This window comes from Drosophila elegans, unplaced genomic scaffold (assembly GCF_018152505.1).
Source record: "Drosophila elegans isolate 14027-0461.03 unplaced genomic scaffold, ASM1815250v1 contig_814, whole genome shotgun sequence".
In the NCBI taxonomy this organism is placed as follows: Eukaryota; Metazoa; Arthropoda; class Insecta; order Diptera; family Drosophilidae; genus Drosophila; species Drosophila elegans.
In genome coordinates, this window is record NW_024546167.1 from 263470 (window position 1) to 289263 (window position 25794).

A 25794-nucleotide genomic window follows, 5' to 3' on the forward strand; every position below is an offset into this window, starting at 1 on the left:
CGAATTGAATTGAATCGGGCACGGGCCTGTATTGTGAGTGTGTGCGAGTGTGTGTGAGAGTGTGTGCGGAGTACATATGTAATAGGGCCATGAAGTTTTATTGAAAAACGAGGCAGAGACAAGGCGAAAAGGCCATAAGAATTGGGACCGTAGCCCCCGAAAACCCCGACACGCCCCTTTTCGAGGAAGGAGTGTGTGTAGCTGTAAAAAATGCCCCATGCAAAAAATGTGGCCATGTGGCTCCAAATGGGAGTCACCCGTTTGCAGCTGAAAAAATTCCCAAATCACAAATCTGTTGAGCGAAAATCAAGGAGGGCCGAGTAAAACATATAAATATATGTATATATACTATATATATTTTCGGGAAAAATAAGCAAACATAAAAAAAAAAAGAGAAGAAAAATCATTTACGGTAACAAAAACAAAACGCTGTGTGCGAAAATCGGGCCAAAATGTGCGAGCGTGACCGTAAAGTGCGTGGGTGTGTGTGAAAGGTGTAAAAAATGTACATTCTGTGAATTGGCCACATATAAAAAAAGAGAAAAAAGCGAGTAACGAGTGTAACGATAGACGTTATATTTAGAGCCGATTCGTAGGTTCTTGTCTTTGTTGCCATTTTGTTGCCGCAAAAGTAAGGCAAAAACGTAGGCTCCAAAATGCCAAGAGATCTCGACTCCGGCTACTCCGATTGCAATTCCGATTCCGTCTCCGTCGTCACCGCTTCCGACTCCGGCGATTCCGGCGATTCCGGATTTGGCAATATACCCTGGCAGAAGCAGCAGCAACAGCAGCAGCATCAGCACTTTTACCAACATACAACGCGCCCACCCACGCTGTGAATCGCGAATCGCGAATTGTGAATTGTGAACCCCCCCAGATCTCTTCAGCACACCTGCAAGCGCCACTGCAAAACTGCAATTAGACGCATATTATCCACAAATCAATAATAATCACCAAATCAGCAAAGTAAGCACCGCTTTTCGTTTGTTCAAGCCACACACGCCAAACATAAAACCAAATCCAATCAAGCCCCAAAACCAGTGTAAATAGAATGTACACTCGAGCGCTTTTGTTTTGACCGCCAAACGCTGCACGCCTATCGCCGCCAAATAATCGATAATTCGATTGACACGCGTCTAGATTTGCAATAAAAGCCGTTTTTCTTTTTTAACTTTAAAAAGGGCCATTTGTATACATTTTAGGCCTATACTTTATTTTAATTAGATTTACAATATATAAATAAAATTCGTACAGGCTAGCGACATTTTCGATATGGCCTTTATTATTGAGTCAAATTACGAATATTACTATGTAAAAAATAATGTAATTTTTAAAAAAACTTAGTTTTTTTTTTTAAATACATTTATTTTTTTAACTTTGAATAAATTACACAACTAACGTTAAGTCAACTTTTCGATAGTAAATGTGGCGACTTGTAGAGTTAAAATTGAAAAAATAGGAAGGAAAGGTTTCTTTTTACAATAGAAATTTTCCCAACCAAATTTTAATGGACTTTCTTTAGAAATTTTCTTGTAGAGGTTTTTACGCCCTCTACGGTTTACCATAGTTGTTATAAAAAGAGCATTTCTCCCTAGCTTACTTTTATCGCATGCTTTGATGAAAAAACTCTATAAAGATTAAATTTGCTTTTAAAATTCAGAATACTCATGAAAAAAGCTTTTATACAATTAGTAAAGTGTCCGGGATGTTTACAATTTTAATGTTTTTTTTGTTAGAAAACATAAATACAAACTATTGTTGAAAAATCATACAATTGTATTTGTCAAAATATCTCTTCAATGTACATTGACACCTTATAATAGCTATAAGCAATGGTAGAAAAACGAAGAATATCCAAATATTTTCTACTCAATTTTTATATTTCTCGCTTTGAGGTTCTTAGTTATTTTAAACAAGAAAATATTTGAAATTTTCAAACATTTTCATTAGACTTTTTTCATTTGATTTTTATTTCAACCATATTTAACTTAACAAAAATACTTTTAAATCAAATAGGAACTATTTAAAATCTTATATTTTCCATATTAATTAAAATATTAAAATATAAAAACAAACAAATTATGATTTAATATTTAATTTAAATTATAAATATAATCTATTGAGTTCAATAGTCAGGTATTTATTTTTACTAATCCAGTTTTTTATCAGTGTACAAATTTATACATTATGTGCCAAAGGAATGTGGTTGTATGTACATACATATATCTAGAAATATGAAAATGAAAATATTTTAAAGCTTTAGCGTCCTGTATTTGCATATTTGAACAATTATTATTATTAATTTTATTTTAAGGAAATTGAAAATTGCTCATAATTTTGTCAGTTTTCGCGGCACGTTCATTTGAACGTTAATAGTTTTATATGCATAAATTAATTTTCTTGAAGTTATTTGGTTAATTTTCTATTTATGATTAAGTAAAATATAAATTAAATTAAAATTTTAAAAGCAATTACAAACTTTTTTCACCCGGTAAACGTTTCTTTTAATGTCTTAATATCAAGTTTCTTTATTTTTAACTAAATGTCAAAAATCTGTTTGCCCACAATTTTCACTATTAAGACTAATTAAATCGTTGGGTTAAAACTTGTGTTTTAGGCGGTTGCTTTTCAAGGAATATTATCAATTAATATCTTTCGGCTTATTTGGGTTTTGGGATGATATGAGCATCTCTGCAGTATATTTGTTAATTACTTTTTAAAACTTATTGTTCTAGTACTGACTACCTTCGACCAATTCCACGTTTATCGCTCCTCTCTAGTACTCTCTCCCAGTTCTTCAGATAATCTTTAAATAGAGAGGAAATTTGTTTAAACTCTCTCGGTTCGAAGTTTTCAGAGTTTTCGCATTGTGGTTGTAACACAAGTTTGGTGACTTGTTGAGCCATTTCCTTAGGATTTTGGTGTGGATGGTGTGTTGAATATTTCAATGCTCCAAAGTTTTGTTTTTCCTTGCGTTGAAGCTATAGAGAATTAAAAGGGGGTAAGTGAAACAATCGTCTTCCCAGTCAGTCATATGGTCTTTGTTTACAAATTTAAAAAAAATTAGGGTTACTCTTATTAAAATTAACTACTGAAGGTATATGTTCTTAATTCATATAAATATTAAAATTAAATTAAACAAAATTAAAAATATTAAATCCATCTAAAACACAATTTCTGGTCTTAAACTCGTCGTATACTCGATATATTTTTCATGGTAGCGTTTTCCCCTATTTCACTCCATTTTTATTTAGTATATTTTTAAGATGTTATTATCATATCCTGAATTAACAAGTTTAAGTAAAAAGTTTTACAAAATATATGAAAAAATTTAGTTAATTTTTATATATCTTGTAAAAATAAATTAAATTTGTCAGTTTTATAAAACAGGTTAAAAAATATTTGAAGTGCGCTCCGCGACTTGGGAAATTTTCTCCCAATTCGGAATTTTTGGAGAGCAATGAAGCCAAAAGAGGCGGTTGTAATGGAGTTTGAATGAAAAACGTAAATGCAAATTCCACTTGTGTTGGTGCACATGTCTCGGCTAAGTGTATGAGTATTGGTTGACGTCGAACTAACGGTCGCGATGTGACGTCACATCTACCACAAGAAATAAAGGGAAAAACCTAAACCGTACAAATATCTTAGGCAATTTAAACTATTGCAATACTGTTTCTTAAACATAATAAATGCTTTTTGATAATTGGTAATAAAAACTATTCGAATTTAAAACTTTATAAAGATATTTTTAAATATAAATTTAAAAAAATTTAAATTTTGATGACCAAAAGACTTATAAATAAAAAAATCGCCTTAAAGTTATTATACTATTTGTTCTAGTGAAACTTTTATAAAAATGTGTGTTCTTTACTTTACAGTATTATTAAACAATAATTAAAAATGTAAAATATCTAAAAAAATAACTATTTTAAACGCTAAAAACAAATTAATTATAATAAAAAATGAATAAATAGATTTTTTAAAAATACCCAAACTTTTTGGACGGTAAAAATTAAATACCAAATAATTTCAAAAAGCGCGCGAGGGTGAATTTCTTATTTATGGGCCCCTACATCTGTGCTCTTCTCTCGCAAGCGTGGTTTATCGAGGGACTGAACCTATTGCCGTTTTCTCGCACATTTCACCTCGGGATCCAATCATATGTTCAGTGCCAACTCGACGTCGAACCAACGTGACAGCGCTGTGTGCTCGACGCCAAAAGTCGGTGGTTCTATAAAGGTTACTCTCCCCACAAGTCACTCGATGCGTTCTGAAGGCGGTCGTTGAATAAAACAGCAGACTCGGCAAATTAAATGTAATTAATGCAATTTGGGCTTTATGCTTACGTGATTCGATTCCCGATTTTCCCCGGTTCTAAACGAAGCCAATTTCAAGTTCTCCCAAATTTTTGGTGGCTCTGTCTTTTTTTTTTTTAGAGAATTTCGCGTGTGTGCTGTCATCAGAACTTTCATGGTGTGCGTGTATTTGTGTTAAATAGCGTGGTGGAAGCTCCACCACATTTGTTATGTCAATAATTAGGAGAACAAAAAACGCAAAAAATGCGTTAAGGTGTTGATCAAATAAAAATTTTTTTTTTCCATGTTTAACTTTACCCCAAAATAAATTGCATTTGGCAATCACATGGAAAATTGATTTTTTGCCAAATGCGCGAACATTTGATGTGCTTTTTTTTGTTTGTATCGGTTTTTTTTTTTTGTTTTGTGAATCCAACTGGAGGGAGCGGGCTGTGTGTGTTTGCCAGTCCAATTGGATTATGCCCGAGCCGGGCTTTGTCCAATTGCCAGATTCTTGTTGGCGCTGTTGTCTCCTCTTTTTGAATTACATTAAATATTTAAAGCATATGCAAATTTGAACAGTGGCCCCGTAAAAGGAATAAAGTACCTTAACCTGGCCGCGGCCTCAACGCGCTTCCCACTGTAGTTGCTGTAGTTGATGTGGTTGTTGTAGCTGTTGCTTTGCCCCCGCCCCTGATGACACACCTTCGGTTCCTCAGTTTATTTCAGTCTTCCAGAGATGAGCGCACGCTTTTCAAAAGATCATTATTTTTCACATTTTCCTGTGCAAACATAGGGGATGTAACTAAATACTATTATTAAACAAACAATTTTTTCGTTACTATTTTTGGGATAGTTTTTAGGGCTAGTTTCATATATTTAAGATAGCATATAGCAGTTCGACTGCACATAAATTTACATTTTTATAACTAAGACTGTTCTTGGTGCTTGAAATTGTATATGGTTTAAAAACAAAATTGATTTGCCTTATGTCTCTTACTATTTTAAGGTTAACTCTATTTTCTCTATTTTTATTCCGTGCTTAATTTTTTTGTGAATATATATAGCTTTTCTCTTTTGTTTATATATGTGAAAAACGATAGGTTATCCACAAATGATTTTTTTGGTGTACGAACAAAATTAAATTAAGTTAGCTTAAAAAAAATACTGTAAATATATTGAGCAGATAATGCTTATGTGTTCAGCTGAATGGAAAAATAAATTTTAGTACAGTTATAAAAGTTATAAAAGTACAATATATAAAAAATGCCAAGAGGGTTGTTTAAAATAAATAAAACTTGGAATTAGATCCACCTTTAGAAATATGTTACTTCTAGGTTTGCCTAGGAACAATCAATGTTGTACGCAAAGTGTAATGCTTTCCCTGAGCTTCACGCCGGAATAAATTGAGAAGAAAAACTGCCTAATCCAGATATCGTAACCCCTTAGCCTTGCCCAGCAGCTCATCTCTATTTGGCAGCTTTTCCCCGTTTTCCCAACCGCCTTTAGTGTCGTGTAAATCGTTTTGTGTGGTGAGGGTTACCTCTTCTTTTTTTTTTTTTTTTTGATCCGTGTGCCTGGGCCTTTTTTTGTTGCTTTTTTTTTTTGTTTTTTTTTTGGTGTTTTACTGCTTACCCAAATACCGACACCCGAAATCACTCACACTCGTAGTGGTTTTTTGCTTTGCAGCAGATGTGGCTTCCAATCTTCATGTTCCCGTTCCGTTTTCCTTACCCATTTTCCCCATTTTCCCCATTTTCCCCGATTCAAATGCATTTCGATTGCTTCGTTATGTGTGTGAGTGCACTCAACTTGCGAAATGTGAGAGTATGTGTGAAGAAAGAAGTATTCTTAAACATCGTTTTTCTTGATGCAATGGGTGTCTATCCAGCGCCGTCTCGTGTCTTTTCCTAGCTGCTGTTTCCAATTCGCACGAACGCTTTCCCGGGCCAACAATCCCATGTCCTTGTCGCCCCTTTTGCCCCGCCCCCTTTGCACCGCCCCCTTTTGTCCCACTTCGGCCGACACGTGCTCATTATGCCGACTCACATTTTACTCCACTTTTCGACTGTTCGCTGCCGTGTAACTCCTGCTGCAGAGTTTCTCAAAGCTGCTAAAAATATATGTCAGATTAAATGAACTCCGTTTTTTAAACTTAAAAAGTACAAATGTAGTTTTGCCATTTTAATTATTGAAACTTAAAGCTTACAAATGAAGTTTTCAAATAGCAAAAAACTATCACTATCACACATTAAATCGAATATTTATATATTTATTTAATAGTTTTTATTTACTAATTAAAAATCAGAATCACGGATTTAAAAACCAGAAAGTACTTTTAATCTAGATTTTAAGCTTGGCGTCTTTTTACAATAAAAAAAAAACAAAATGTAGAAATTAATTAGAAATGTAGAAAATAATTTAGTTTTCAATATTCTATTTTACTTTACAAAAGGATCCTTTGCGCATTTTTTTAGTAGCTTCCTGCTTAAAAAAATAATACAAAATACCTTAAGTTAAAAATTGTTTTGTTTTTTAATAGCTTTGAAGAAGTTGTAGCACAAAAATGAATCAAGAAAATGTTTTAAAATTATTTTTCCCAACATAATTATGTAATTTTTAGGAACCACGTTATTTAAAAACTTTAGTATTTTTTTGTACACTCATACGCAATATATGTAATATTTCCCATACGCAGTGGGCAACACTGCATAATATGTAGTATTTCTTGTTTACTTTGAATGCAATTTCATAATTTTATTTATTTGTTTATATTTCGAAGTGCACACTAAAACAAACCATTTAGGGTAGTGAAAATAAAGCCCATACCAAAACATTTAAAGCAGCCTGCACTCTACTCCGCACATGTTTTGTGGGGTCACCTCTGGCATATTGATAACCATAACAATCTTGTTTGCTGTTTGCGCTTGGCAATTAAAAACTTGTTGATTGTGGGCGCTCGCAATACTCGTACCCTCGGTTCTCAGTACTCCCAGTAGCGTCAACTAAATGAGATGCATCCACATACAGCCAAACAGAAACAACACCGCCTAAACACTAATATTTGACTTATGCGAATTGGTCCGAGTCTTTAAAACCATAAAAGGTTGCTTAGGGAAGAGATCGGTCTTTGTTTTTTTTTTTATATATAACTATCAGTATATTAATTTAACACAACAAACAATCTTATAAATTTCTTTGGTCATTTAGCTTTGCGAGGTTTTTTTTTCTTAATATTGTCTTAGGCTTAAAAATGGTCTTAATATATATATATTTGATCTTTTTGAAGGTTCATAAATATCCCATAATTCTGAGCTTAGGCTAAAATGATTCGAAAGATTGTTGGAATTTATTGTAAACAAGTACAAAATACATGTTACAGTATTTAAATTCTCGATTACTAACAAACTTTTTTTCCATCTCTTTTCTATTTTTCAGTTGCTGATAACGCAAACAAGTGGCAATAATAAAGAGAAAAATAAACGGGCTAAAAGGTTCGAAAGGCCGAAAAAGTGAAAGCCAATTCAGTAGTAAAACCAGTGCAAAGTCAAAAACTTGTGGGAGTCGAGTGCTCGTCGTCCTCGAGTCCTTGAGTCCTGCCAGTGGTGGTGGTGTGCCAAGTGTATTAAGTGTGCAAAGTGTGCCAGGTGTGCTAGTGCGTCCGTGGATACCAGATACCAGATACCAGATAACGGATAACGGATACCGGAGAAGCCACAACGTCGTCCATAAAACCATCGACGTCGACTGCCGCCGCCGCCGCTGCTGCTGCTGCTGCCGCTGCAGGATCGGGATCGGGAGCGGGACCAGCATCGGGATCAGGAACTGCTCCATCAGGCCACCAAAGGAGCGGCGCACGCAGCGGCCAGCGACGTCGCAGTAGCAGCAGTAATCCACACGCCGGCACAACGAAAGCGACCAGTGGCAGCGGTGGAGCTGGCAGCGCCGGCGGAGGAGGAGGCGGTGGCGGTGGAGGCGGGGTCAAGCAGAGCGTCAGCCGGAACAGCAATATCCGGAGCAGCAGCTCCAACAGCACCATGGCCTCGGCCAATCACCGGGGTGGCGGCGGGCGCGGAGGTGGAGGCGCCGTCGCCGGAGCCGGCGCTGATGGTAACGCGATCGTCGGACTGCAGATCGGCTCCGCCTGGTTTCAGCGCAAGATCAACCTGAGGCCGCAGCACCGCGGCGTCCACCTGGTCACCGAGGAGATCCTCCGACAGATGCCAGAGCTGGCGCACTTCTCCGTGGGACTATGTCACATGCAAAGTGAGTAGTATTTGCTTTGCCCTTTACTAAATAAAATATAAGTTACAAACCAAATGTGATTTTCTACAATATAAAACAATACAATTTACTACGAAGAATCCACACAGAAAGTAAAGTTTTTAAAATTTTTTAGAAATTTAACATCATTATTTATAACCGCCACTTCATTCTAAACATTTAATAGCAATCTATGTTTTTAAAAATTGTATTTTCACAGAGAAAAGTACCAAAAGATTAAAATGCAAACAAAAGTCGAAACATTTTGTAAAATAAATTACTGCTTGTTGTTCATAAACGTTTTCTTGGATTTACTACAATGTTTTTCCCCTTTTTTGCACCTAAAACGTCAAATTATAAAGCTCTGTTTTCTCTGTATTTATTTGGAAGCATTGGCTAAATCCCTTATTATTGAGTTTGGTGTGCCTTATAATATGTGAACTTTTATTTACTTTGGAATATATCAAACATCAAAATATTATATATCTAAATTAGTGTCTCAAAATCGTACAAAATATATATATCTTGAGCTTAATGTTGTGTTGAATAACAATGAAACTACGCTGGATGTTTTCTCAGATATCTATATGCTTTATTTATATAAAAATAAAATAGTATTACTAAAACTGAAAAAAATTACTTTTAAAAGTTTTTAACGGGCAGCCAAAACATAGCATTTCCAGTGGCTAAATATTTATACTCTCCCACAACATTTTTATGTTATTTTGTTGCATTTGCTTAGAACTGGGAAGTTCTACCAAAAAATATTAGAGATATATATTTATGTTGAACATAGATTTTGATTTACTTGTGTAGCCAAGATGTGCCGATTAATATAGTTAATTTGAAACGCTAACTGAATCTGACGTTTTAATATAACTAAGCCGACAAGTATAACAAAAGAATTGGAAATGCTCTTATATGACTTGTGTTCCAAATAGTTTTTACTTTGACGATTCAGCTATATATACAAAAATACCTTTAATTTTAATTAATAACCCTATCTGTCCTAAGGGAATATATATATGACAACAAAAGACAACGTTTTGATTTTATAGTTTCAGAACTAACTAACCATTGAATGTTATTTTCTGGAATGATTTGAATTACAATGTACATATTACCTATATGCAACCACATCCCAATCTGTTTCATATTTTACGTAGTTTTTTGTTATTTTTGGCGGCTTTTTAACCCAATAATAATTGTAGTCGTAATTGTGTTCATAGTCATCATAATCATCATAATCATCGTTGCCTCCTCTTGATTTTTTTCGGCATTCTAAACTATTTTCATTAACAATGACTTCCTTCCTTAAATTGGAAAACTTATACGCGTTTTCAAGTGCGTTTTTCTGCTTTTTGTAAAATTTAACACATTTTTTACCTCCTTCTTTTAAGCGAATTAGGGTTTTGACCTTGTTTAAGCGCTCAGTAATTTTGTCCTCTAATTGTTGACGCTTGTCATCGTATTGCTTAAAGAGTAATAGGTTCTCCGTTTTTGTGTGTAATTCCGCTGCACTCCTGGGAATAGTATAGTAAAGATTTTCTATCCACTGAGACAGTTCACTGTTTCCAGTGGCTATTTTTCTATATTTATCGACAATGTTTTGTAGTTGCCTTGTAACTAGGGCATTATTTTCCTCAGTTATATGCATACATATTGCTGGAATGGTTATTTCGTATTATTGGCCTGTAAATCTAGGGCTTATTATGTACTCACACTGGGCAAGATTTGCCAATAGGATTATTGCTGCTATCTTCATCTCGTAGAAGAAAGGCCAAATGCAACTTACGTTTAAAGTGAATGAAATTTATAAACTTAAAATGTTGAGTTTAAAGTATCGCCTCACAGAGTGTAACAAAACAATTCCGCAAGCTTAAAAATAAATACAGACAGTTTTAAAGCAACAGAAAAATATTTAAAGCGAATAATTTGTAACATTTTTGAAGTAATATGTGATTCCAACATTCAGTCGGTTGTTTAATTTTTCAACATACTGGCTTCCATTCACTTCTTTGTGGCTTGAAAGCTTCACTATATATTGTGTTCCATAAATTGTTTACTTTTAGGTTAGTAAGGGCTGTGTTACAGTCATTTAGTACATCTTCGGCACCTCTCTCGTCGCCTTCCCAAGTGATTATCCGAAATTCAGGGCTCAAATGTCAGTTAATTGTGGGGAGCAGCTAGAAAGTCTCTTCTATTTTCCCCCTCGTTTTCATGGCATCCATCTTATTCTATTTGCTGCCGATTTATACACTTCGAAAAGCCATTTTTAACGAAATATTGCATATACTACATACTCAATCCGGGAAAGCCAACCTTTAGGGTATTCAAACTCTGACATTGGGAAAGTTTCCTGGCATTACATTTTCTTTGTGGGGATTGCATTTCTCTGGGGGAATCTCGATATGGCCAAGGCGTTTGCATTTAGTTGAAAGTTCAGTTGGACAAACAGCGAAATGTGGAACTTGCATACCAAATCAGCACAAATTGTCGTTGGATTCAGCAGAGGAGCAGCCAAAACTTGCAGGACTTGCAGGATTTGAAGGGGCTGCTGCCCCGGCTCATTTGTATTAGCCCCCAGTAACTGGGTTAAACTTCACAGATAAACTGACTGACTTGGCCTGGTCACTCCTTTGTGCCTTTTGCTGGTACCCCAAAAATTGCGATTGACATCCGAAAATAGTCTGACTTTTGTGTGACCAGAACGTGTGGCTGTGACGATGACCCACATTTAGGTGGGGTTCTCTAAAATTAAAGCGGAATGGAGTGCTTGGGCTTGTTAGGAAACTCCGGCTTAAAGAGATTGCCATATATACCTTAAGACTTAAAGTGTCACTGAAAGGTCAGTCATTTCTCATTTAATTGTATAATTTTATTAAAATAAGGACTAACTTAATTTTTGGAAATTCTATTTTAGTTTAATTGCATAAAGTCATTTGGAGAAGTCAAAGTATAAGTCATATTTTATGTGTGTTAATAATAACTGAGCTAAGATGCTAAAGTGCAATATGCCGCTTGACAGGATGTCCACACACTTTTCAGACGCCATGCGATTTGAGTCCCTGTTCAAGTTTTATATTCCACTCCATGGAATGCATTCGAAATAATCTCCGGATTGCAGTTCCTCAAAGTATTTCTTTTTGTGCGCTGCCACTGCTGCTCTACGCACACTAATTCTCGTGTGGAATCCTCGCTTTCAAAGTCTTCTGGCAGCATATACACTGGAAAAAATGTTTAGTTTATGGTAAAAGCCCATCTATAACTTCTTATATTTAAATGTCTTCAAACTAAAAATTGTTTATTTTTAATATAAGCTATTGCTAGAATGCCTTTAAGTAAAAAAAAATGGTGTTAATCAAATCAACCAAACTTTCAACATAGAAAAGTTCATTAATTGTTAACGGTATAAATTCTATTTGGTATATTAATACAGCTGGAACTGTTTAATTGTAGTTAACCTTTATTTTGTCTCAGTGTAGGCTAGTAGGAGAGTAAGACGATTAGGAGGCAGTGCAAACAGAGAAACAACCTCCGTAGCTGGCTGCCTTGGAGGCAGCTTCTTGTTGACAGTTCGCATTACAATGCCAGGACGCGTTCCTCCATTCTGCGGCTTTCCGTCCTCCTTCCACTCTCCCCGTCCCGCTCTGACCCGGGAAAATAAATAAAATCGTATCATAAAGCGCCAGTTGGGAGGGGAAAAAAAAGGTGGAGTGGGGGAAGGGGGGTTTAGCTGGGGGAAGTTGGCCTGACTAAAGTGAAAAGCAATCGTCGTCTTAGTCGCAGTCGTCGCTCATGTCTGCATGTCATGGTCTGTGGCTATGGCGTGTGAATGCTCGAGGCGAAGTTTTTCAGCACCCCCTTTTCTTGAGCACCCCCCTTGTATTTTCTACTTCCCTGCCAGCCCAGAGTGCACAGAAAAAAAACACTTTTTAAACTTTAAAAGTTTAAGGTGATTTGTCTGCTATTTTTATGAAATTCTAATACATATCTTTTTAGTATAATATAATTTGTATGGTTTTAAATAATAGATGAACATTCTAAATTGTATTCTATAATATAGGTTTGGCATAGACATCTACACAGAGAAAACAGAGCTTTAAAACTCGACGTTTTAGGTGAAATAAGACAAAATATTTTAGTTACAATTAGGAACAGAAACATTTTTTTTATAATTTTTTAACCCTGTTGTTTCACCAAAAACTTTTGCTACTTTTTCTGTGCAGAAAGATTTATAGTATTTAAAGTATTTTTAAATCCTTTAGACATTTGTGTGCTTTTACGGTGTGAAAAATTAGGTAAAGGTATAATTTAAAAAAAAAGTTTAATATATAAAACATTAAAGCTACGGTTTTTTTGTGCTGTCATTTTTCATGGTACCAATTTTTTGTTATTGTGTGCCCCACACAAATCGTCTCAGCCAGCACATTGCAGGCAAGACTTTATTATTACGAACCTTCGTTCTTTGTTTTCTCCTTTATTTTTTCTGCCAAATCAAAAGCACGTGTGTCCCTGTCCCTTGCTCCTGGCAAAAGCGCCCCCCCTTTCGCCATCCATGTTGTGTGCGTGTTTGTTGTCTGGGGTGCTCACTGTACGTGTATTGTTTTGTGAACTGTAAGCGGAATCTAATTGAGGTCAAGACATGTTTATTGATTTTCTTAAAAGGACTTCCTAATTAGACACACTTTACTAAGGTAAGCTTAACCCCCCTTCCGCCCCTTTTCAATGCAAAAAGAAACAGAAAAAAAGTAAATAAATGCAAGCAAATGAAAGGCGACTCTCCGCTTTCCCTCTTTTCCATCTTTTCCATCCCAAGGAGAAGCACAAAAAAGTTAATTTTGAGAGAAAAAAAAAGAATTATTTGAAAGCTACCTTGCCATATGTTGTTGTCTTTTACTATTGACCTCAATAGCCCCCCGTTTTCCGCCGCCCTCCCCCTTTTGTTTCTATGGGGAAAACAACACAAGCAACTGCACGGAGGAGGGGGAAAAAAATGGCCAAGAGGACACACAAATCACAAATATACAAAAATATAAGGCAAATGTAAAGGTAACTTGTTAAACACAACAAAAAGTAATGGAATGCAGGGAAACGCTAAATAATGCTATATCCTCCCGGGTTTCGGCTTTACCACCTGAACCAGGCATATATTTCCCCTTTATGTCTAGTTTTTTATTTTTTTTTTTGATTTTATTAATATTCATATGTGCGGCAGAAAGGTCGTCCGCTTATAGAACCGAACCCAACTGACCACACAATGCCCCATTGGGGTGTCCGTAACCCCAATACAAAAGGGAGCTCGGAATCACCATATATATATATATATATATATATGTTGAGCTAATTGCCAGGGGGCAGTTGATGATTTGTTTGGGCTCTTTCTTAATCCTATATTTAAAGGTTCCATTCGAAGGAAGTCCAAATTGATAGAAATGCGATTACTAAACCATAATGATTTCGGATTTTAATAAAAAACTTTATATAAAATATATTACAGCGTACTCATAAAAAATATCTTAGGAGACACTTAAACTAACCATAATTCTTCGTTTCGTTAAGATAAATAATTGGAAGTTCTAGACCTTTAAATGAAAATCATATTATTCCTATCACTTCTCTATATTTATTGGGGAACCACATTATTAAAGCGTCCACTTCAAGAGTTCGCAGGTTGTGTTCAAGGCTGCCCTGTCCGACTTCATGGAGCCGTAGGAATTAAGGGTATTAGTGGTGGGAGGACCGTTTTCGACAGCAATTTGTTGCATAATCGCAAGATCATATAAATGGCTCAACTTCAATTTATAACCCGAGCATATTTTTCAACCAAGCCGAAAAAGCTGCAAGAGCACACAAAACATGGGAAAGGACTTCTGTAGAGTGTCCTTTTTGTGGAGGAGCAACACCAAATAAATCAACAACCAGCGAAAGCGAAACCATTTCAGGGGGTTCTTCTTTGGAGTCGGGAGTTCTCGGAGCCCTTAACATTTGGGATATATTTGTGTGGGCGTACTAGGCCATTTCTCTTTTCGTTTTCGTGACGACAGGGAAACTGCGAACGAGGAATTAACAAAACGGGGGAAAATGGAAAAATGGAAAAATGGAAAAGGAAAACAAATCGTGCCATGTGTGTGTCATACTTTTGGGCTTCCGTTTGTTCTTTATTCTTATTCCTTTATTCTACCATTTCGGCTCCTTTAGCATTAAAATTGCCCGCTTATGAACCGCAAAATGCTGCGCTACCCAATAAATCAATATTATTTATGCAAAACGAGCACGCCAAAGGTTTTTTTTGGTCCGGCTTGTGGCCCGCTTTTCCGATTTTCCAATCGTATCGGGGTGTGCTTGAACTAGTTTTATTCCGTTTTGTTCCGGCCCTGCAGCACCTGACACAAAAAAAGATGGCGGGAGCTGTATATGTATGTGTATGTCTGTACGTAGTTCTTACCAAACTACAGATTTCTCACAGTGTACTCTGATGTCTGGCCTGCAATCTTGGGATAAGCGAAAAACTCAACGGCTATGTAATAAGAAGGTTAATGAATATAAGCATTCTCTTCAGCCTCACATTATGTAATTCACACACCTACCGCACACTCACGTGCTGTTTAGAGACCAAGAGCGGTGGACACAAAAATGGGATCACAATAATAAATATCTAAGAAATATACATTCTACAGAAGATATAATTTTTTTAAGTGAAAAGGTTTAGGTTAGGTTATGAAAAAGGTTTTTTGGTTTTAAAAAAAATTACTTTAGGTATGCTACTTATTTTTAAATAGGGCAGTGAAGTCATTCTCATTTTATTTTAGCTTAATCTTGTATTTGGTCAATGCATTGTGAATTTGTAACTTTCACATTAAATGGTTGATTTTTTAAATTTCCCATTAATTGTATTTTTAAATGTTTCGATGTAACAAAGCTTTTTTTTTATTATCTGTAAATGTTCCATAAAAATGTGATTTCCGTATGGTATGATCATTGTCAACTAGGACGTTGACCGCTGCTGTGCGGGCGTATCAGAGTCTGAGTGCGTGTTTGCATGAATATATGAATGAACACAGCCAGCTGAGCTGAGTCAAGTTGAGTTGTGTCGAGTCCATTGTTAAACACTGGGGTACTCCTCGATGCGGTTATATATATGCAGATGTGCGGGCTTGTGCTCCCAGCTTGTTTGTGCTGTCAGAATGTTTGACTTTGTATAATAAAAAGGCCTCTTTAAAAACATTAGCAACTTTTGTAGTGCATAAACGCCTGCTACATGTACTCCAACCTCCCCAATGCCACTCCCACTGACACACACAGACAACTAAACATCTAAACAGCCGGCCAAAACGATGCCACCTGCTACTTAACTATGCGTACTACACGGAGGGAAATTTTAAAAGTAAAAAGAAATTGAAATTTACTTTTTGCTTGACACTTTTATAAACAAAATAAAATTAATTAAGTACTTTGGAAATCTCAAGGAAATGAAACCCGTTTTCTCAATTTGTATTTCACTTTTTAGTTTAAGTTTGGATAGACAAGTCTTACTCACATGACTATAAGTTGAAAAACTCAACGCTTTGTTAACATAAAATAGTCTGGTTTCCGAGCTGAAACTAGGTCTGTTAGTTTTTTTTGAATGGTGATTTTTCCAATCTAAACCACGATTAACAAGTAAAACGGTTATCAAAATTGTGTAAAATTGTTACTTATAATGTAAGCATTTCTTGGTGTTTTATTAAGAAGAAAATTGAACAAAAAAATTGTCAATCAGATAGTAAACCTTTTTTTTTAATCTGTACATACTCTAGAAATTATTTAAACCATTATTATACCATTATTTTCTCCTTATTGAATATTTGTTAAGATTTTTAATTTGTTTATTTCATATGCTAAGAAGAATGTTTCATATATTGTATTTTATATTTGGATATTTATTTTTATCCTCAATAAGCTTTCTTTGATTTATTGGTTTTTATATTATAAAAAAGGGTAATTTGATTTAAAATAAATGATTTGCTCTATTCCAAACTAACAACAAATGTTTTTGTCAGCGCATAAACGTTTATTAGTGCCCTGGGCTCTTTGGCAATGGCTGCCATGGGCAAACATAGAACCCACTGAACGCCTTCACCTTCCCTCTTTCGTGTTGGAGACCACAAAGCCCATGGCTAAATCATATTAGAGGCGTCCTCCGCTTGGCCACCGGCTTAACGCTCTGGAGGAGCCTTTTAACGCCTTCTGCCTCTCGCGTTCCATTTTTGTTTGGTGCAATGGAAAAAATGTCAGTCGAGAGAATTCCAGGCGGATGCGCCAGTTGGGCGGACTTAAAAGCAGAGGACACGGAATAAATGTTACACGGAATGCGAGCGTGAAAAGGCGGGGGCTTGGGGGCGGTGACAGAGACAGGGACAACTCCAAATGCCACTCAAAAAATGCGCATCACAGACACACAATTATGTTTAGACCATTATCATATTTAAAATGGCGGTGATAAGGGGCACTCGCAGAAGGCTTATCACTAAAAAAAATATTACAAATCTTATTAAATGTGTACTATATGTTTTACTGGGAACTCAAAAGTAATATAATGACAATTCTTGAACATATTATAAGGCAGGTAATAGATGGCTTTCATGTTCGTTTTATTTTAATATCACTTGAACCCTTTGATTTTAGTTTAAAAAATAATAGAAATATTTAAAGCTAATTAGGCAATAACAAAAAAAAAGTTTTAGTTCAGTTTTTTTTGTAAATGACCAGAGTTATTGAAAAAGGTCCCCAATGAAATTTCTTTGAATTGATTTTCGGTTGGCACCCCCCCCCCCCCAATGACACAATTAGTGATCATTTTTCTGTATGCAAGAGGGGGTGTTGTGAAAAATGTGCCACCATCGATATAGACCATGTTTTCAGGCCAATCTCGTCCCATTTCCACTCTCGTTCCCAATCAAAACCCATCCTGCATTCAATTTGCAAATTTGCTGTGTCCCTTCCCGCGTCAAATGTCACTTTGGTTTCATTTTCATTTGCATTGTCCGAAAGCCCAAACCACTACTACCCAGATTTCTCCATGGGTAATATTTAAATTCCTGATGCCATTTACACATGTTCAACATGACATAATCGCCTGTGAAATTATTTAGAAAGAAATTGGGTCTGGGTCCGTCAGGCGTTTGCCACCACCGCATCACCCTAAAATCAGAACTTGGACATGTGTGTCTATATCTATAACCACGTTTTAAGTCTCTGCTCGGGGCCCGGAAAATTACATCTCAGGGATTTGATAATAAACTAATTTTCGCTCGGCTTCTCCAGCTGCCAGCAGCTTTCTCTTTTATTCATGAATACGCAATTAGTGTGCAAATTCAAGTGTTTCTCGTGTGTTGACCGGCTATTTGAATAAATACATTTCCTATCTATGTATTATTGAAACAAAATTCGTTTGGAGTAAAATGTCCAGTTTTGTAGTCGACTTTCATTGAATCGCTTGACATTTTCTGTGTTGGCAGTCTGCCAATTGCGAGCCCGCCGAAAATGTAAGCAATTATTGTTTAATTTTCAACTCAAAACATGCTCGTGTTTTTGTGTCGGGTCATATCATAAATTTGTTCAACAATTTCATTTGAACTGGTCAAACAAATCGGTTTCTGAGTGGAAAAACTTTGTTTGTGTTTGATTTTACACGGAACGAAACTATCTGAATATCAATAAATAAGAAAACTGTCCTTAAGTCAAGACAAAAATGACAAAATTGATTTTTAAACTTGATGTAAACATGAATTCGATAAGAATTCGTATTTATTATTATTGTTATTATTATAGCCAAAACTGTCGAAGGTGCAAACTCGATTTTTTAACAACCCTGTCATTTAGAAGTGATTAATTTCTTGAAACCTATTTATATTTCAATTTTATTTAATTAACATTCGCAAGAAACAACAAGACTATGATAATTTATTCTAATCTGATTTATTGGCTTTTTGTTGTTTAATTAACATTCGCAAGAAACAACAAGACTATGATAATTTATTCTAATCTGATTTATTGGCTTTTTGTTGCATTTTCCTTTCACTTGAAAATAAATTACTCACAGAATTTGATTATTTAACAGGTATTGTTTAACAAACATTTTATCAAATTTCAGAAATTGTATCTTAGCATTTATTTTAGCTTATACCCTAAATGTTAAAGTTATCCTAATACGTATATTATTTTATTTCAAGATGTAATTTTCGATTTCTCTCATTAAAACGAAATTTGAAATCCGAAAGTTGCTTTATGGAGATAAAATCTTTAATTTGTTTGTGTAGGTATAACTAAAGGTCTTGAAAATAAAATGTTAAAGAAAACGAATAATTATATGCCATCCAACTTAACACTATTTTACAAGATGTTTCAAGCTTGACGCTTAATTAAGAGGCACAGATCCAAATTTTCCGTTCCGCACAGCTGCATACATTTTTCGAAATTCATTGACTTTTACACTCGGGCCGATTGAACATACACCCCAGTTAAATTGGCCAAATCATATCATGTCTTGTCATATAAGTTGTGAAGGATTTATGATACCTTATCGAGCACATCGAGCGTGGGCCCCCGGCAATACATTTTAACTAATTAGCGTTACAACTCAATTGGAAATGCATGGAGCTCCCAAGCCAACGCCTCGACGTGCTGGTCTAATAACCGGGGGGCTAATCACTATAAAGATTATTATTAATCCCACCGACAACTAATTGGCTTTGTATCTGCGCTTGTTTTGCTTTCAGTTCTTCACACCTCGGCGAGTTTAGCGTTAAACGAAAGCTGGGATCCAGACGTCAGGTGAGTTGTTGGCTATATACGCAATGTATCCTATCTTAACAATTGCCTTGCAGAGACGACATGGAGATGATGTTGAATAAAATAGTTCCCGAAGGCTTGCCCTACAGGCATTCGTGTGAGGGTCCCGACGATATGGTGAGTATTCGGGTGCATCGTCTCTCTTTGATTTTGGGCAAAGCAGCATCCTTTTTTTTCATTAATGATACAAAAAACACCATTTAACAAGAAAGGAAGCAAATTTCGGCAAGCCAGTGTTTATATACCCTTATAGCTATTGCAAAAAAAAAATCCTCTTGTGCCATGGGTGCTATATGAAAACGGCTTGTCCGATTTTAATGAAATTTAAAGCGAAACTCTGAAATATTTGACCATTACTAAATTTCTAAGATCTAAAAAAAATTAAAAACCGGCAAAGTTATAATTTTGTTCATTTAATTTACCGATTGTTACAAAGGGAGCTATATGCTATAGTCGTAGTAGTAGTTCTTTGACATAAAGTAATAGTTAAATATTTTAGAATTACGGTTTAAATTTCATCAAAATCGGACGACTATATCATTTAGCTCCCATAGAATCAATCGGGAAAATAAATGAAAACAAATTTTAAATTTGCTGTTTAAAAATTTTTTTTTAGTTCTTCGACATAATAGTAATGCTTAAATTTGAAGCTTAATTATTTGATAGTTCCTATGGCAGCAATTTTAACAAAATTAAAAGCGTAATTCCAAACTGACAAATTATTAATAAGTCAAAAAGATTAAAAAAAAAAAAACTAAATAAAAAAGTTAGATTTCCTTCCTTTCTCGTTTTTCACTGTCTCTAGTTTGTGTCTAGAGTGTATTAAAAACACACACTTATAACTAAACTTTCTTGTTATTTTGGGTGTACAACTAAAAATGTTTAAAAAGAGGCCTACTAAGCAACTTAATCCAATTGCAGCCCGCGCACGTGAAGGCCTGTTTCCTGGGCAGCTCCCTGACAATCCCGATAACCGATGGCAAACTGTCGCTGGGCACGTGGCAGGGCGTCTGGCTGTGCGAGCACCGTGACCAGGCGGGATCCAGGAAGCTGGTGATCACGCTGACCGGATGTCCGCGCGAACAGGCCCGCAGTCCGCTGTCACCCGTCTCGCCGATCGCCAGCACGTCCAGTTAGGGGCGGCCTCGCTCCACCCGCGACAGCCGGTAATCGCGGGGGAGCGACAATAATGCCATCATTTCGTCGAGGCGGCTGATACTGCAGAAGAACTTGGCTAAGGCGACGGCCCAGCAGCGGGCGGCGGCGGTGATTGCCGCCGGCAGGGGAGGATTGGGTGGGCGCATTGGACAGCAGGATGCACTGGCGCCACCCAGCATTCCCGGATTTGTGGAGACGAAGACCGGCCGCCTGCTGCTCCGCCAGCAGCTGCATCTCAATCTCAACCTGAACGTGCAGGAAACGCTGCGCGATGGCGTCGATATCGATGATGTGGACGAGGATGTCGACGAGGACGAGGACGAGAATCTAGAAACCGTCACAACAGTGCCTCTTAACAATGAACAACTTAATGCTAAGGTCACAACCACAACCACATCCAGTTCATCAGCAGCGAGCAGTGCGTTAGCTAAATTCAATCGCATCATTGACTCCACTCTGGAGCGGCCAGCGGATTATGCCACCAGTCTGCCCAAGTTGAGTAGCGCCACCTTGCAGCAGCGCTTCAACCTGGCCTATCCGGAGTTGGTGACCCAACAGCAACAGCAACAGCAGTTGCAGCCACATCAGCAACATCAGCAACAGTATAGTTTAGAACAGCAAATTGGTAAGTTGCAAGTTAGTTCACTGTTACTCGGTAATATTCATACATCACAAATTAAGAATTGTTGAGATATTTGCTCTATTACTTTTCTAGATAAATAAATAAATTTGCACTCTGGTACAAAAATTAAATAGTAAAATAAAATATATGGCCATTGATTTGAAATTTTCGTATTTCCGAATAAATTATTTATAAAATCATATTATTAAATAAAACGCACACAAAAATTGCTGGATTTAATAGTAAATTATTTGTATTATTGTAAAAAGTCATGAGCTTTAGCTTTGGAGCTGACTTCATTTAAGATAAATAATAATCTAAATAATTTTCAGACAACGTTTTTTTTAGTAAATCACTCGCTTCTTGTACTAAAGTTTGACTTAATCATGTGATCTGCTTAAATCTTTATCTAGTAAAAATTAATGTTCAGCTATTCCAACAATTTTCTTTTATAATGAGAATATTGTCAAAAGAGAGTTTTAAAATTAATTTAACTTTAACTTTTAAGACCTTATATTTTTTTTAATAATTTTTTTATTTAAGAATACCGTTAAAAGCAGATCAAATAAATTGTTAAATATAAAATGAAAATGTTTAACAAGTTCAAATCAAGTTTAACTGCGATACAGCTTACTGTATAAACAAGCATTGGTTTTTTTTTCTAATCCCTTGAAATAATGTTTCTTGAAGGTATGGGTCACCAGCAACAGCAGCAACAGCAGCAGCAGCAACATCTGCAGCTGCAACAGCAGCAGCAACATGATGCGACCAAGCAGATCAGCAGCCTCCAGGGGAACCCCAGATTGGATCGTGGAACGGGCGCCGTTGCCAACAGCACTCCATTAACACTACAAGCACCCAAAACTGCAGCAACGGCGACGGAGGAGCAACAACAGCTGGATCCGGGGAATCCCCAAGGCGACGAAGACGACGTCGTCGAAGAAGATGATCATCCCCACCACGACGAGGATAATCAAACGAAACGAAATGATGTGCATTATTTGTTGAAACAGTTGAATAGTTTTAGTGATATAGAAGAAATAGAAATTGTTGATATGAAGCAAAGAGGTCAGCGTCCGCCGATGGCGTCCAGTTCGTTGGCAACAATGATGCCGCCGCCATCGCCGGCCCCTCTGGCCTCGCCATCCACGCAGTCCCATCGACTGGGTCCGCGGTTCGCCTCCTTGGGCGCCTCCATGGGCGAGGATAGCTCGCTGCTCCTGCCGCACCAGCAGCACCAGTTCGACGACTACCTGTTCGAGTCCTGCCACTACCTGGAGACAAACTACTTTGCCGCCACCTACCGCACTGCCATGGTCGAGAGCAGCTCCCACGAGTTCCGGCCCTCGACCAACAGCAGCTCGAACAGCTTCGAGCTACACGAGATGGAGCCGCCCAGTGTTATCTGCAAGGCGGGAGCACCCGCTCCATCACCCCTGGTCACCAGACATCCCGGTCATCCTGGTCATCCCCCGCCGCGGTACCAATTCGAGTATCAGGCGGAGACCCGACTGACCACCAGTGGCGTGCAGACAGAGCTCACCGTCGAATCGCTGGCCAAGATGAGCAACTGCAGCGCGAGCAGCTCCTCCTCCCAGTCGACAAGGGCTCCCCCCTTCTTCCGGTGCTGCTACACGCCCATCGATCGCTGGCGGGAAAGGAGGCAGCAGCAGAAGAGCTCCCCCGCCGCCCAGCCGCCCAAGGACGTCTGACACTGGGCGTGGCAGTCCACTCGGAGATCCAACATGTGCCTGGCTAATTTACATCGGGGATGCAAGCCGGGGAAAACTGGGATGGGTTCGCAACTTACAGACATGGTTCGGTTCATTTAGTTATTATTATATATTATTTCGGAAAAATTCAACAACTAATTTAAACCCCTTTTGAATTCCAGTCAAGTAGTTCCAACTAATATTTTACAAATTTAAATTAAAATCTGTAGACATAGTTAAAACCTAAAACCTTTTTCTTTAATTCCAAAAAATTAATTTTAAGATTATAAATATTTTTGATTCTTGGCCAAATAACATAATCTTATATTAATATTAATATCTGTAATATATATTCATTCACTACTAATTTGCTTTATTTATCAATTTATCTTTTTAATCTTTTCAATTAACAAGATTTTATTACTTTAAAACCAAGATCGAAATGAACTGAACCAATAGCCTTTATAAAATGACAAAATTAAAACTAAAACGGTTTGCATCCCTGTTATTTTGGTCGCTGTTCTCATTTGCGATATCAACAAGAGATTCCATTTCGATCGACAGTCGATACACGAATCATGAATCCCTAATCATGCGAAGAAACTTCATTATTGTACAATTTATATATGCTAAAACGTAAACAAGAAATGTTAGTCAACCATTTTTTATGTACACACCAGCAACACACACAGACACTCGCACATTTTTGCAATACACCAAAGTAAATGATTTGGAAATTTGTATAAATATATGAGAGTTGTTAAATGTTTAGCAGAAAACTTTGATTTCTGCCAAACTACTTATTCCAATTGAATTTAACACTTTTCCGGGACCTTGAGACGCCCTTCTATTGGCAATTAGCTAAATTCTCTGCTAAGCATTTAAGCATTAAGCTAGACTCAACCTAGACCTAAAGTTGTATTCGAAAATGTTTCAACAGAGGAAAATATTGTTAAAATTTATTGAAAACGTAGTCAAGGACGAGGGCAGGGGACGACGCGAGAGCTTGTATAGTAAGTTGATAAATAAAGTAATTGAGAATCATGTTGATAGGGGTCACATCAAATAGATGAAAGCCGCGCACGCCGGCACTTTTGTTCTTTTTTAGATTCTAGATTCTAGATTTCTTTTGCTTTACCTGGTCCGTTGGTCTGTCTATAAATTCAGCATTCAACTTAGGAAATTATCAGCGTGCGCGTGCGTTCACCAATCCCCAAAAACGGATAGAAAAAAAAAAAAACAAAAAACAAAAGCAATTGTTAATGCGTTAAGACACTATTCTGTTGACCAATCATTTAACCACTGGTTTTCTCGTTTCGTTTCGAAAGTTAGAAGCTTTTAAGGAATTGTTGTTAGAGCACAAGAGATACTGGCTATACAAGCAAACCAAAAAGATACGAAACTATCCAACTCTTAAACCAACCAAGAGCAATATTAGTTTTAAATCAGTTCGGATTTGTCAATTTTGTTGAGAACATATGCAAGTAAAATACAAATACATCAAATATATCACTAACTTGAATAAGCCTTGAGATCACGCTTTGGTTTTTCGGAAAATAAATATATATACGCAATTGGAACACCATCTGAAACTGAATTTATTTCGCCCACAAGAAAATCAAATTTCCGCTGTTCAACAATGAACACTGAGACACGTCTGGTTTCAGGATCTTCAGCTGAGTTCTTCCAACAGCAAGTGCAATCTGAATGGGAGAATCGCCACAACAAATGAAAACCAAACAAATGCCTTTTACATGCCCACACCAAGTACACTAAAACAAAAAAATTAAAGAAAATAGTAACCCGAAAATGGTAATCATTGTTAGTCAATAATGCGCTGAGCAACATGCAAATGTCTGTAAATCACACGCGAAGCGAACTAATTTACTTCAAATATACATATATCTCCACGTTGATTATGTTAATCATTAACGAATGGCATAACAAATAAGTTGTTAACAAACGGGCTAATAGCGTTAGAGGATTACCTATTGTTGTATGTTTTATTCGAAGCGCACGAAATTAAAAAAAAAAAAACCATTAAAGTAATCGCTAAGAAAGGCGAAACCAAAACCCAAAAACAACGTAGCTAAAGTGAAATTTTTGTAAATTTTTTGATATGTGATGATGATTTGGATAAACTAGAGCCACAGAGAAAAGAATAATTACCTTAACCTAGCCATAGATATTTAATCAAATTAAAATGAGTAGCGCAAATGCCAGTGAGCAAAACCCAAGGAAAGCTAGCTAAATTCGAAAATTCTAAAAAAGGATAACCGGAAGCATAAGTGGCCAGTTGTTATGCAATAATCGTAGTCTCGGCCAGCCGAAGCACCAATCAGGGTTCCTTCCGGCGGCAGGATAATATATATATATATACACATATTAAGTATATATATTTAGATCCGATCCAGTGGGAACTGTTATTAGCAATATTGAATACTCAAGGGCAATTCAATTGTGTATTAACGACATGGATAAATGGATAAATCTGAATAGCGAACGCATTGTAGGAGCCTAGTTAAAGAACCCCCAGATGAGATATGAACTCAACATGATCAGATTGAAATGAATACTAAGTGTAACTAAGCGAGTAAGTAGAAAATATTCAATTGTACATAGGACTTCATTTACAATCACTTGATTTGTTTGACTGGACAATTTTGTTTGATTCAGACAATTTATGTGTTACCCAAGGAGGAATGTTAGGGGGAGATATATTACCGACACACGAGTAATCACACATGAAAAAGCTTTAATTAATTTAATTACCGAAATGATAAAACAAGAGAACGTACTACGAAATGTATTTAACAATAATCATTTTTGATATCATTCCCATTGGTAACGGATTCCATTGTAGATACCTATTGAGCAGCCAGTAATTTATTAACTAGTCCGCTAAGTCGTC

General features: G+C 36.5%; 1 protein-coding gene across 1 annotated transcript; it reads left to right on the plus strand.

The window, feature by feature from the left end:
- Window positions 1-4212: 4212 nt before the first annotated feature.
- On the plus strand, window positions 4213-24468 carry LOC108141815. The gene is given in 6 exon segments (XM_041710634.1): window positions 4213-4315; window positions 7734-8561; window positions 19319-19373; window positions 19427-19508; window positions 20313-21174; window positions 21862-24468. Coding segments are annotated over 5 exon segments (2250 nt in total). The 5' UTR covers window positions 4213-4315; window positions 7734-8332; the 3' UTR covers window positions 22884-24468.
- The last annotated feature ends 1326 nt before the right edge of the window (window positions 24469-25794 follow it).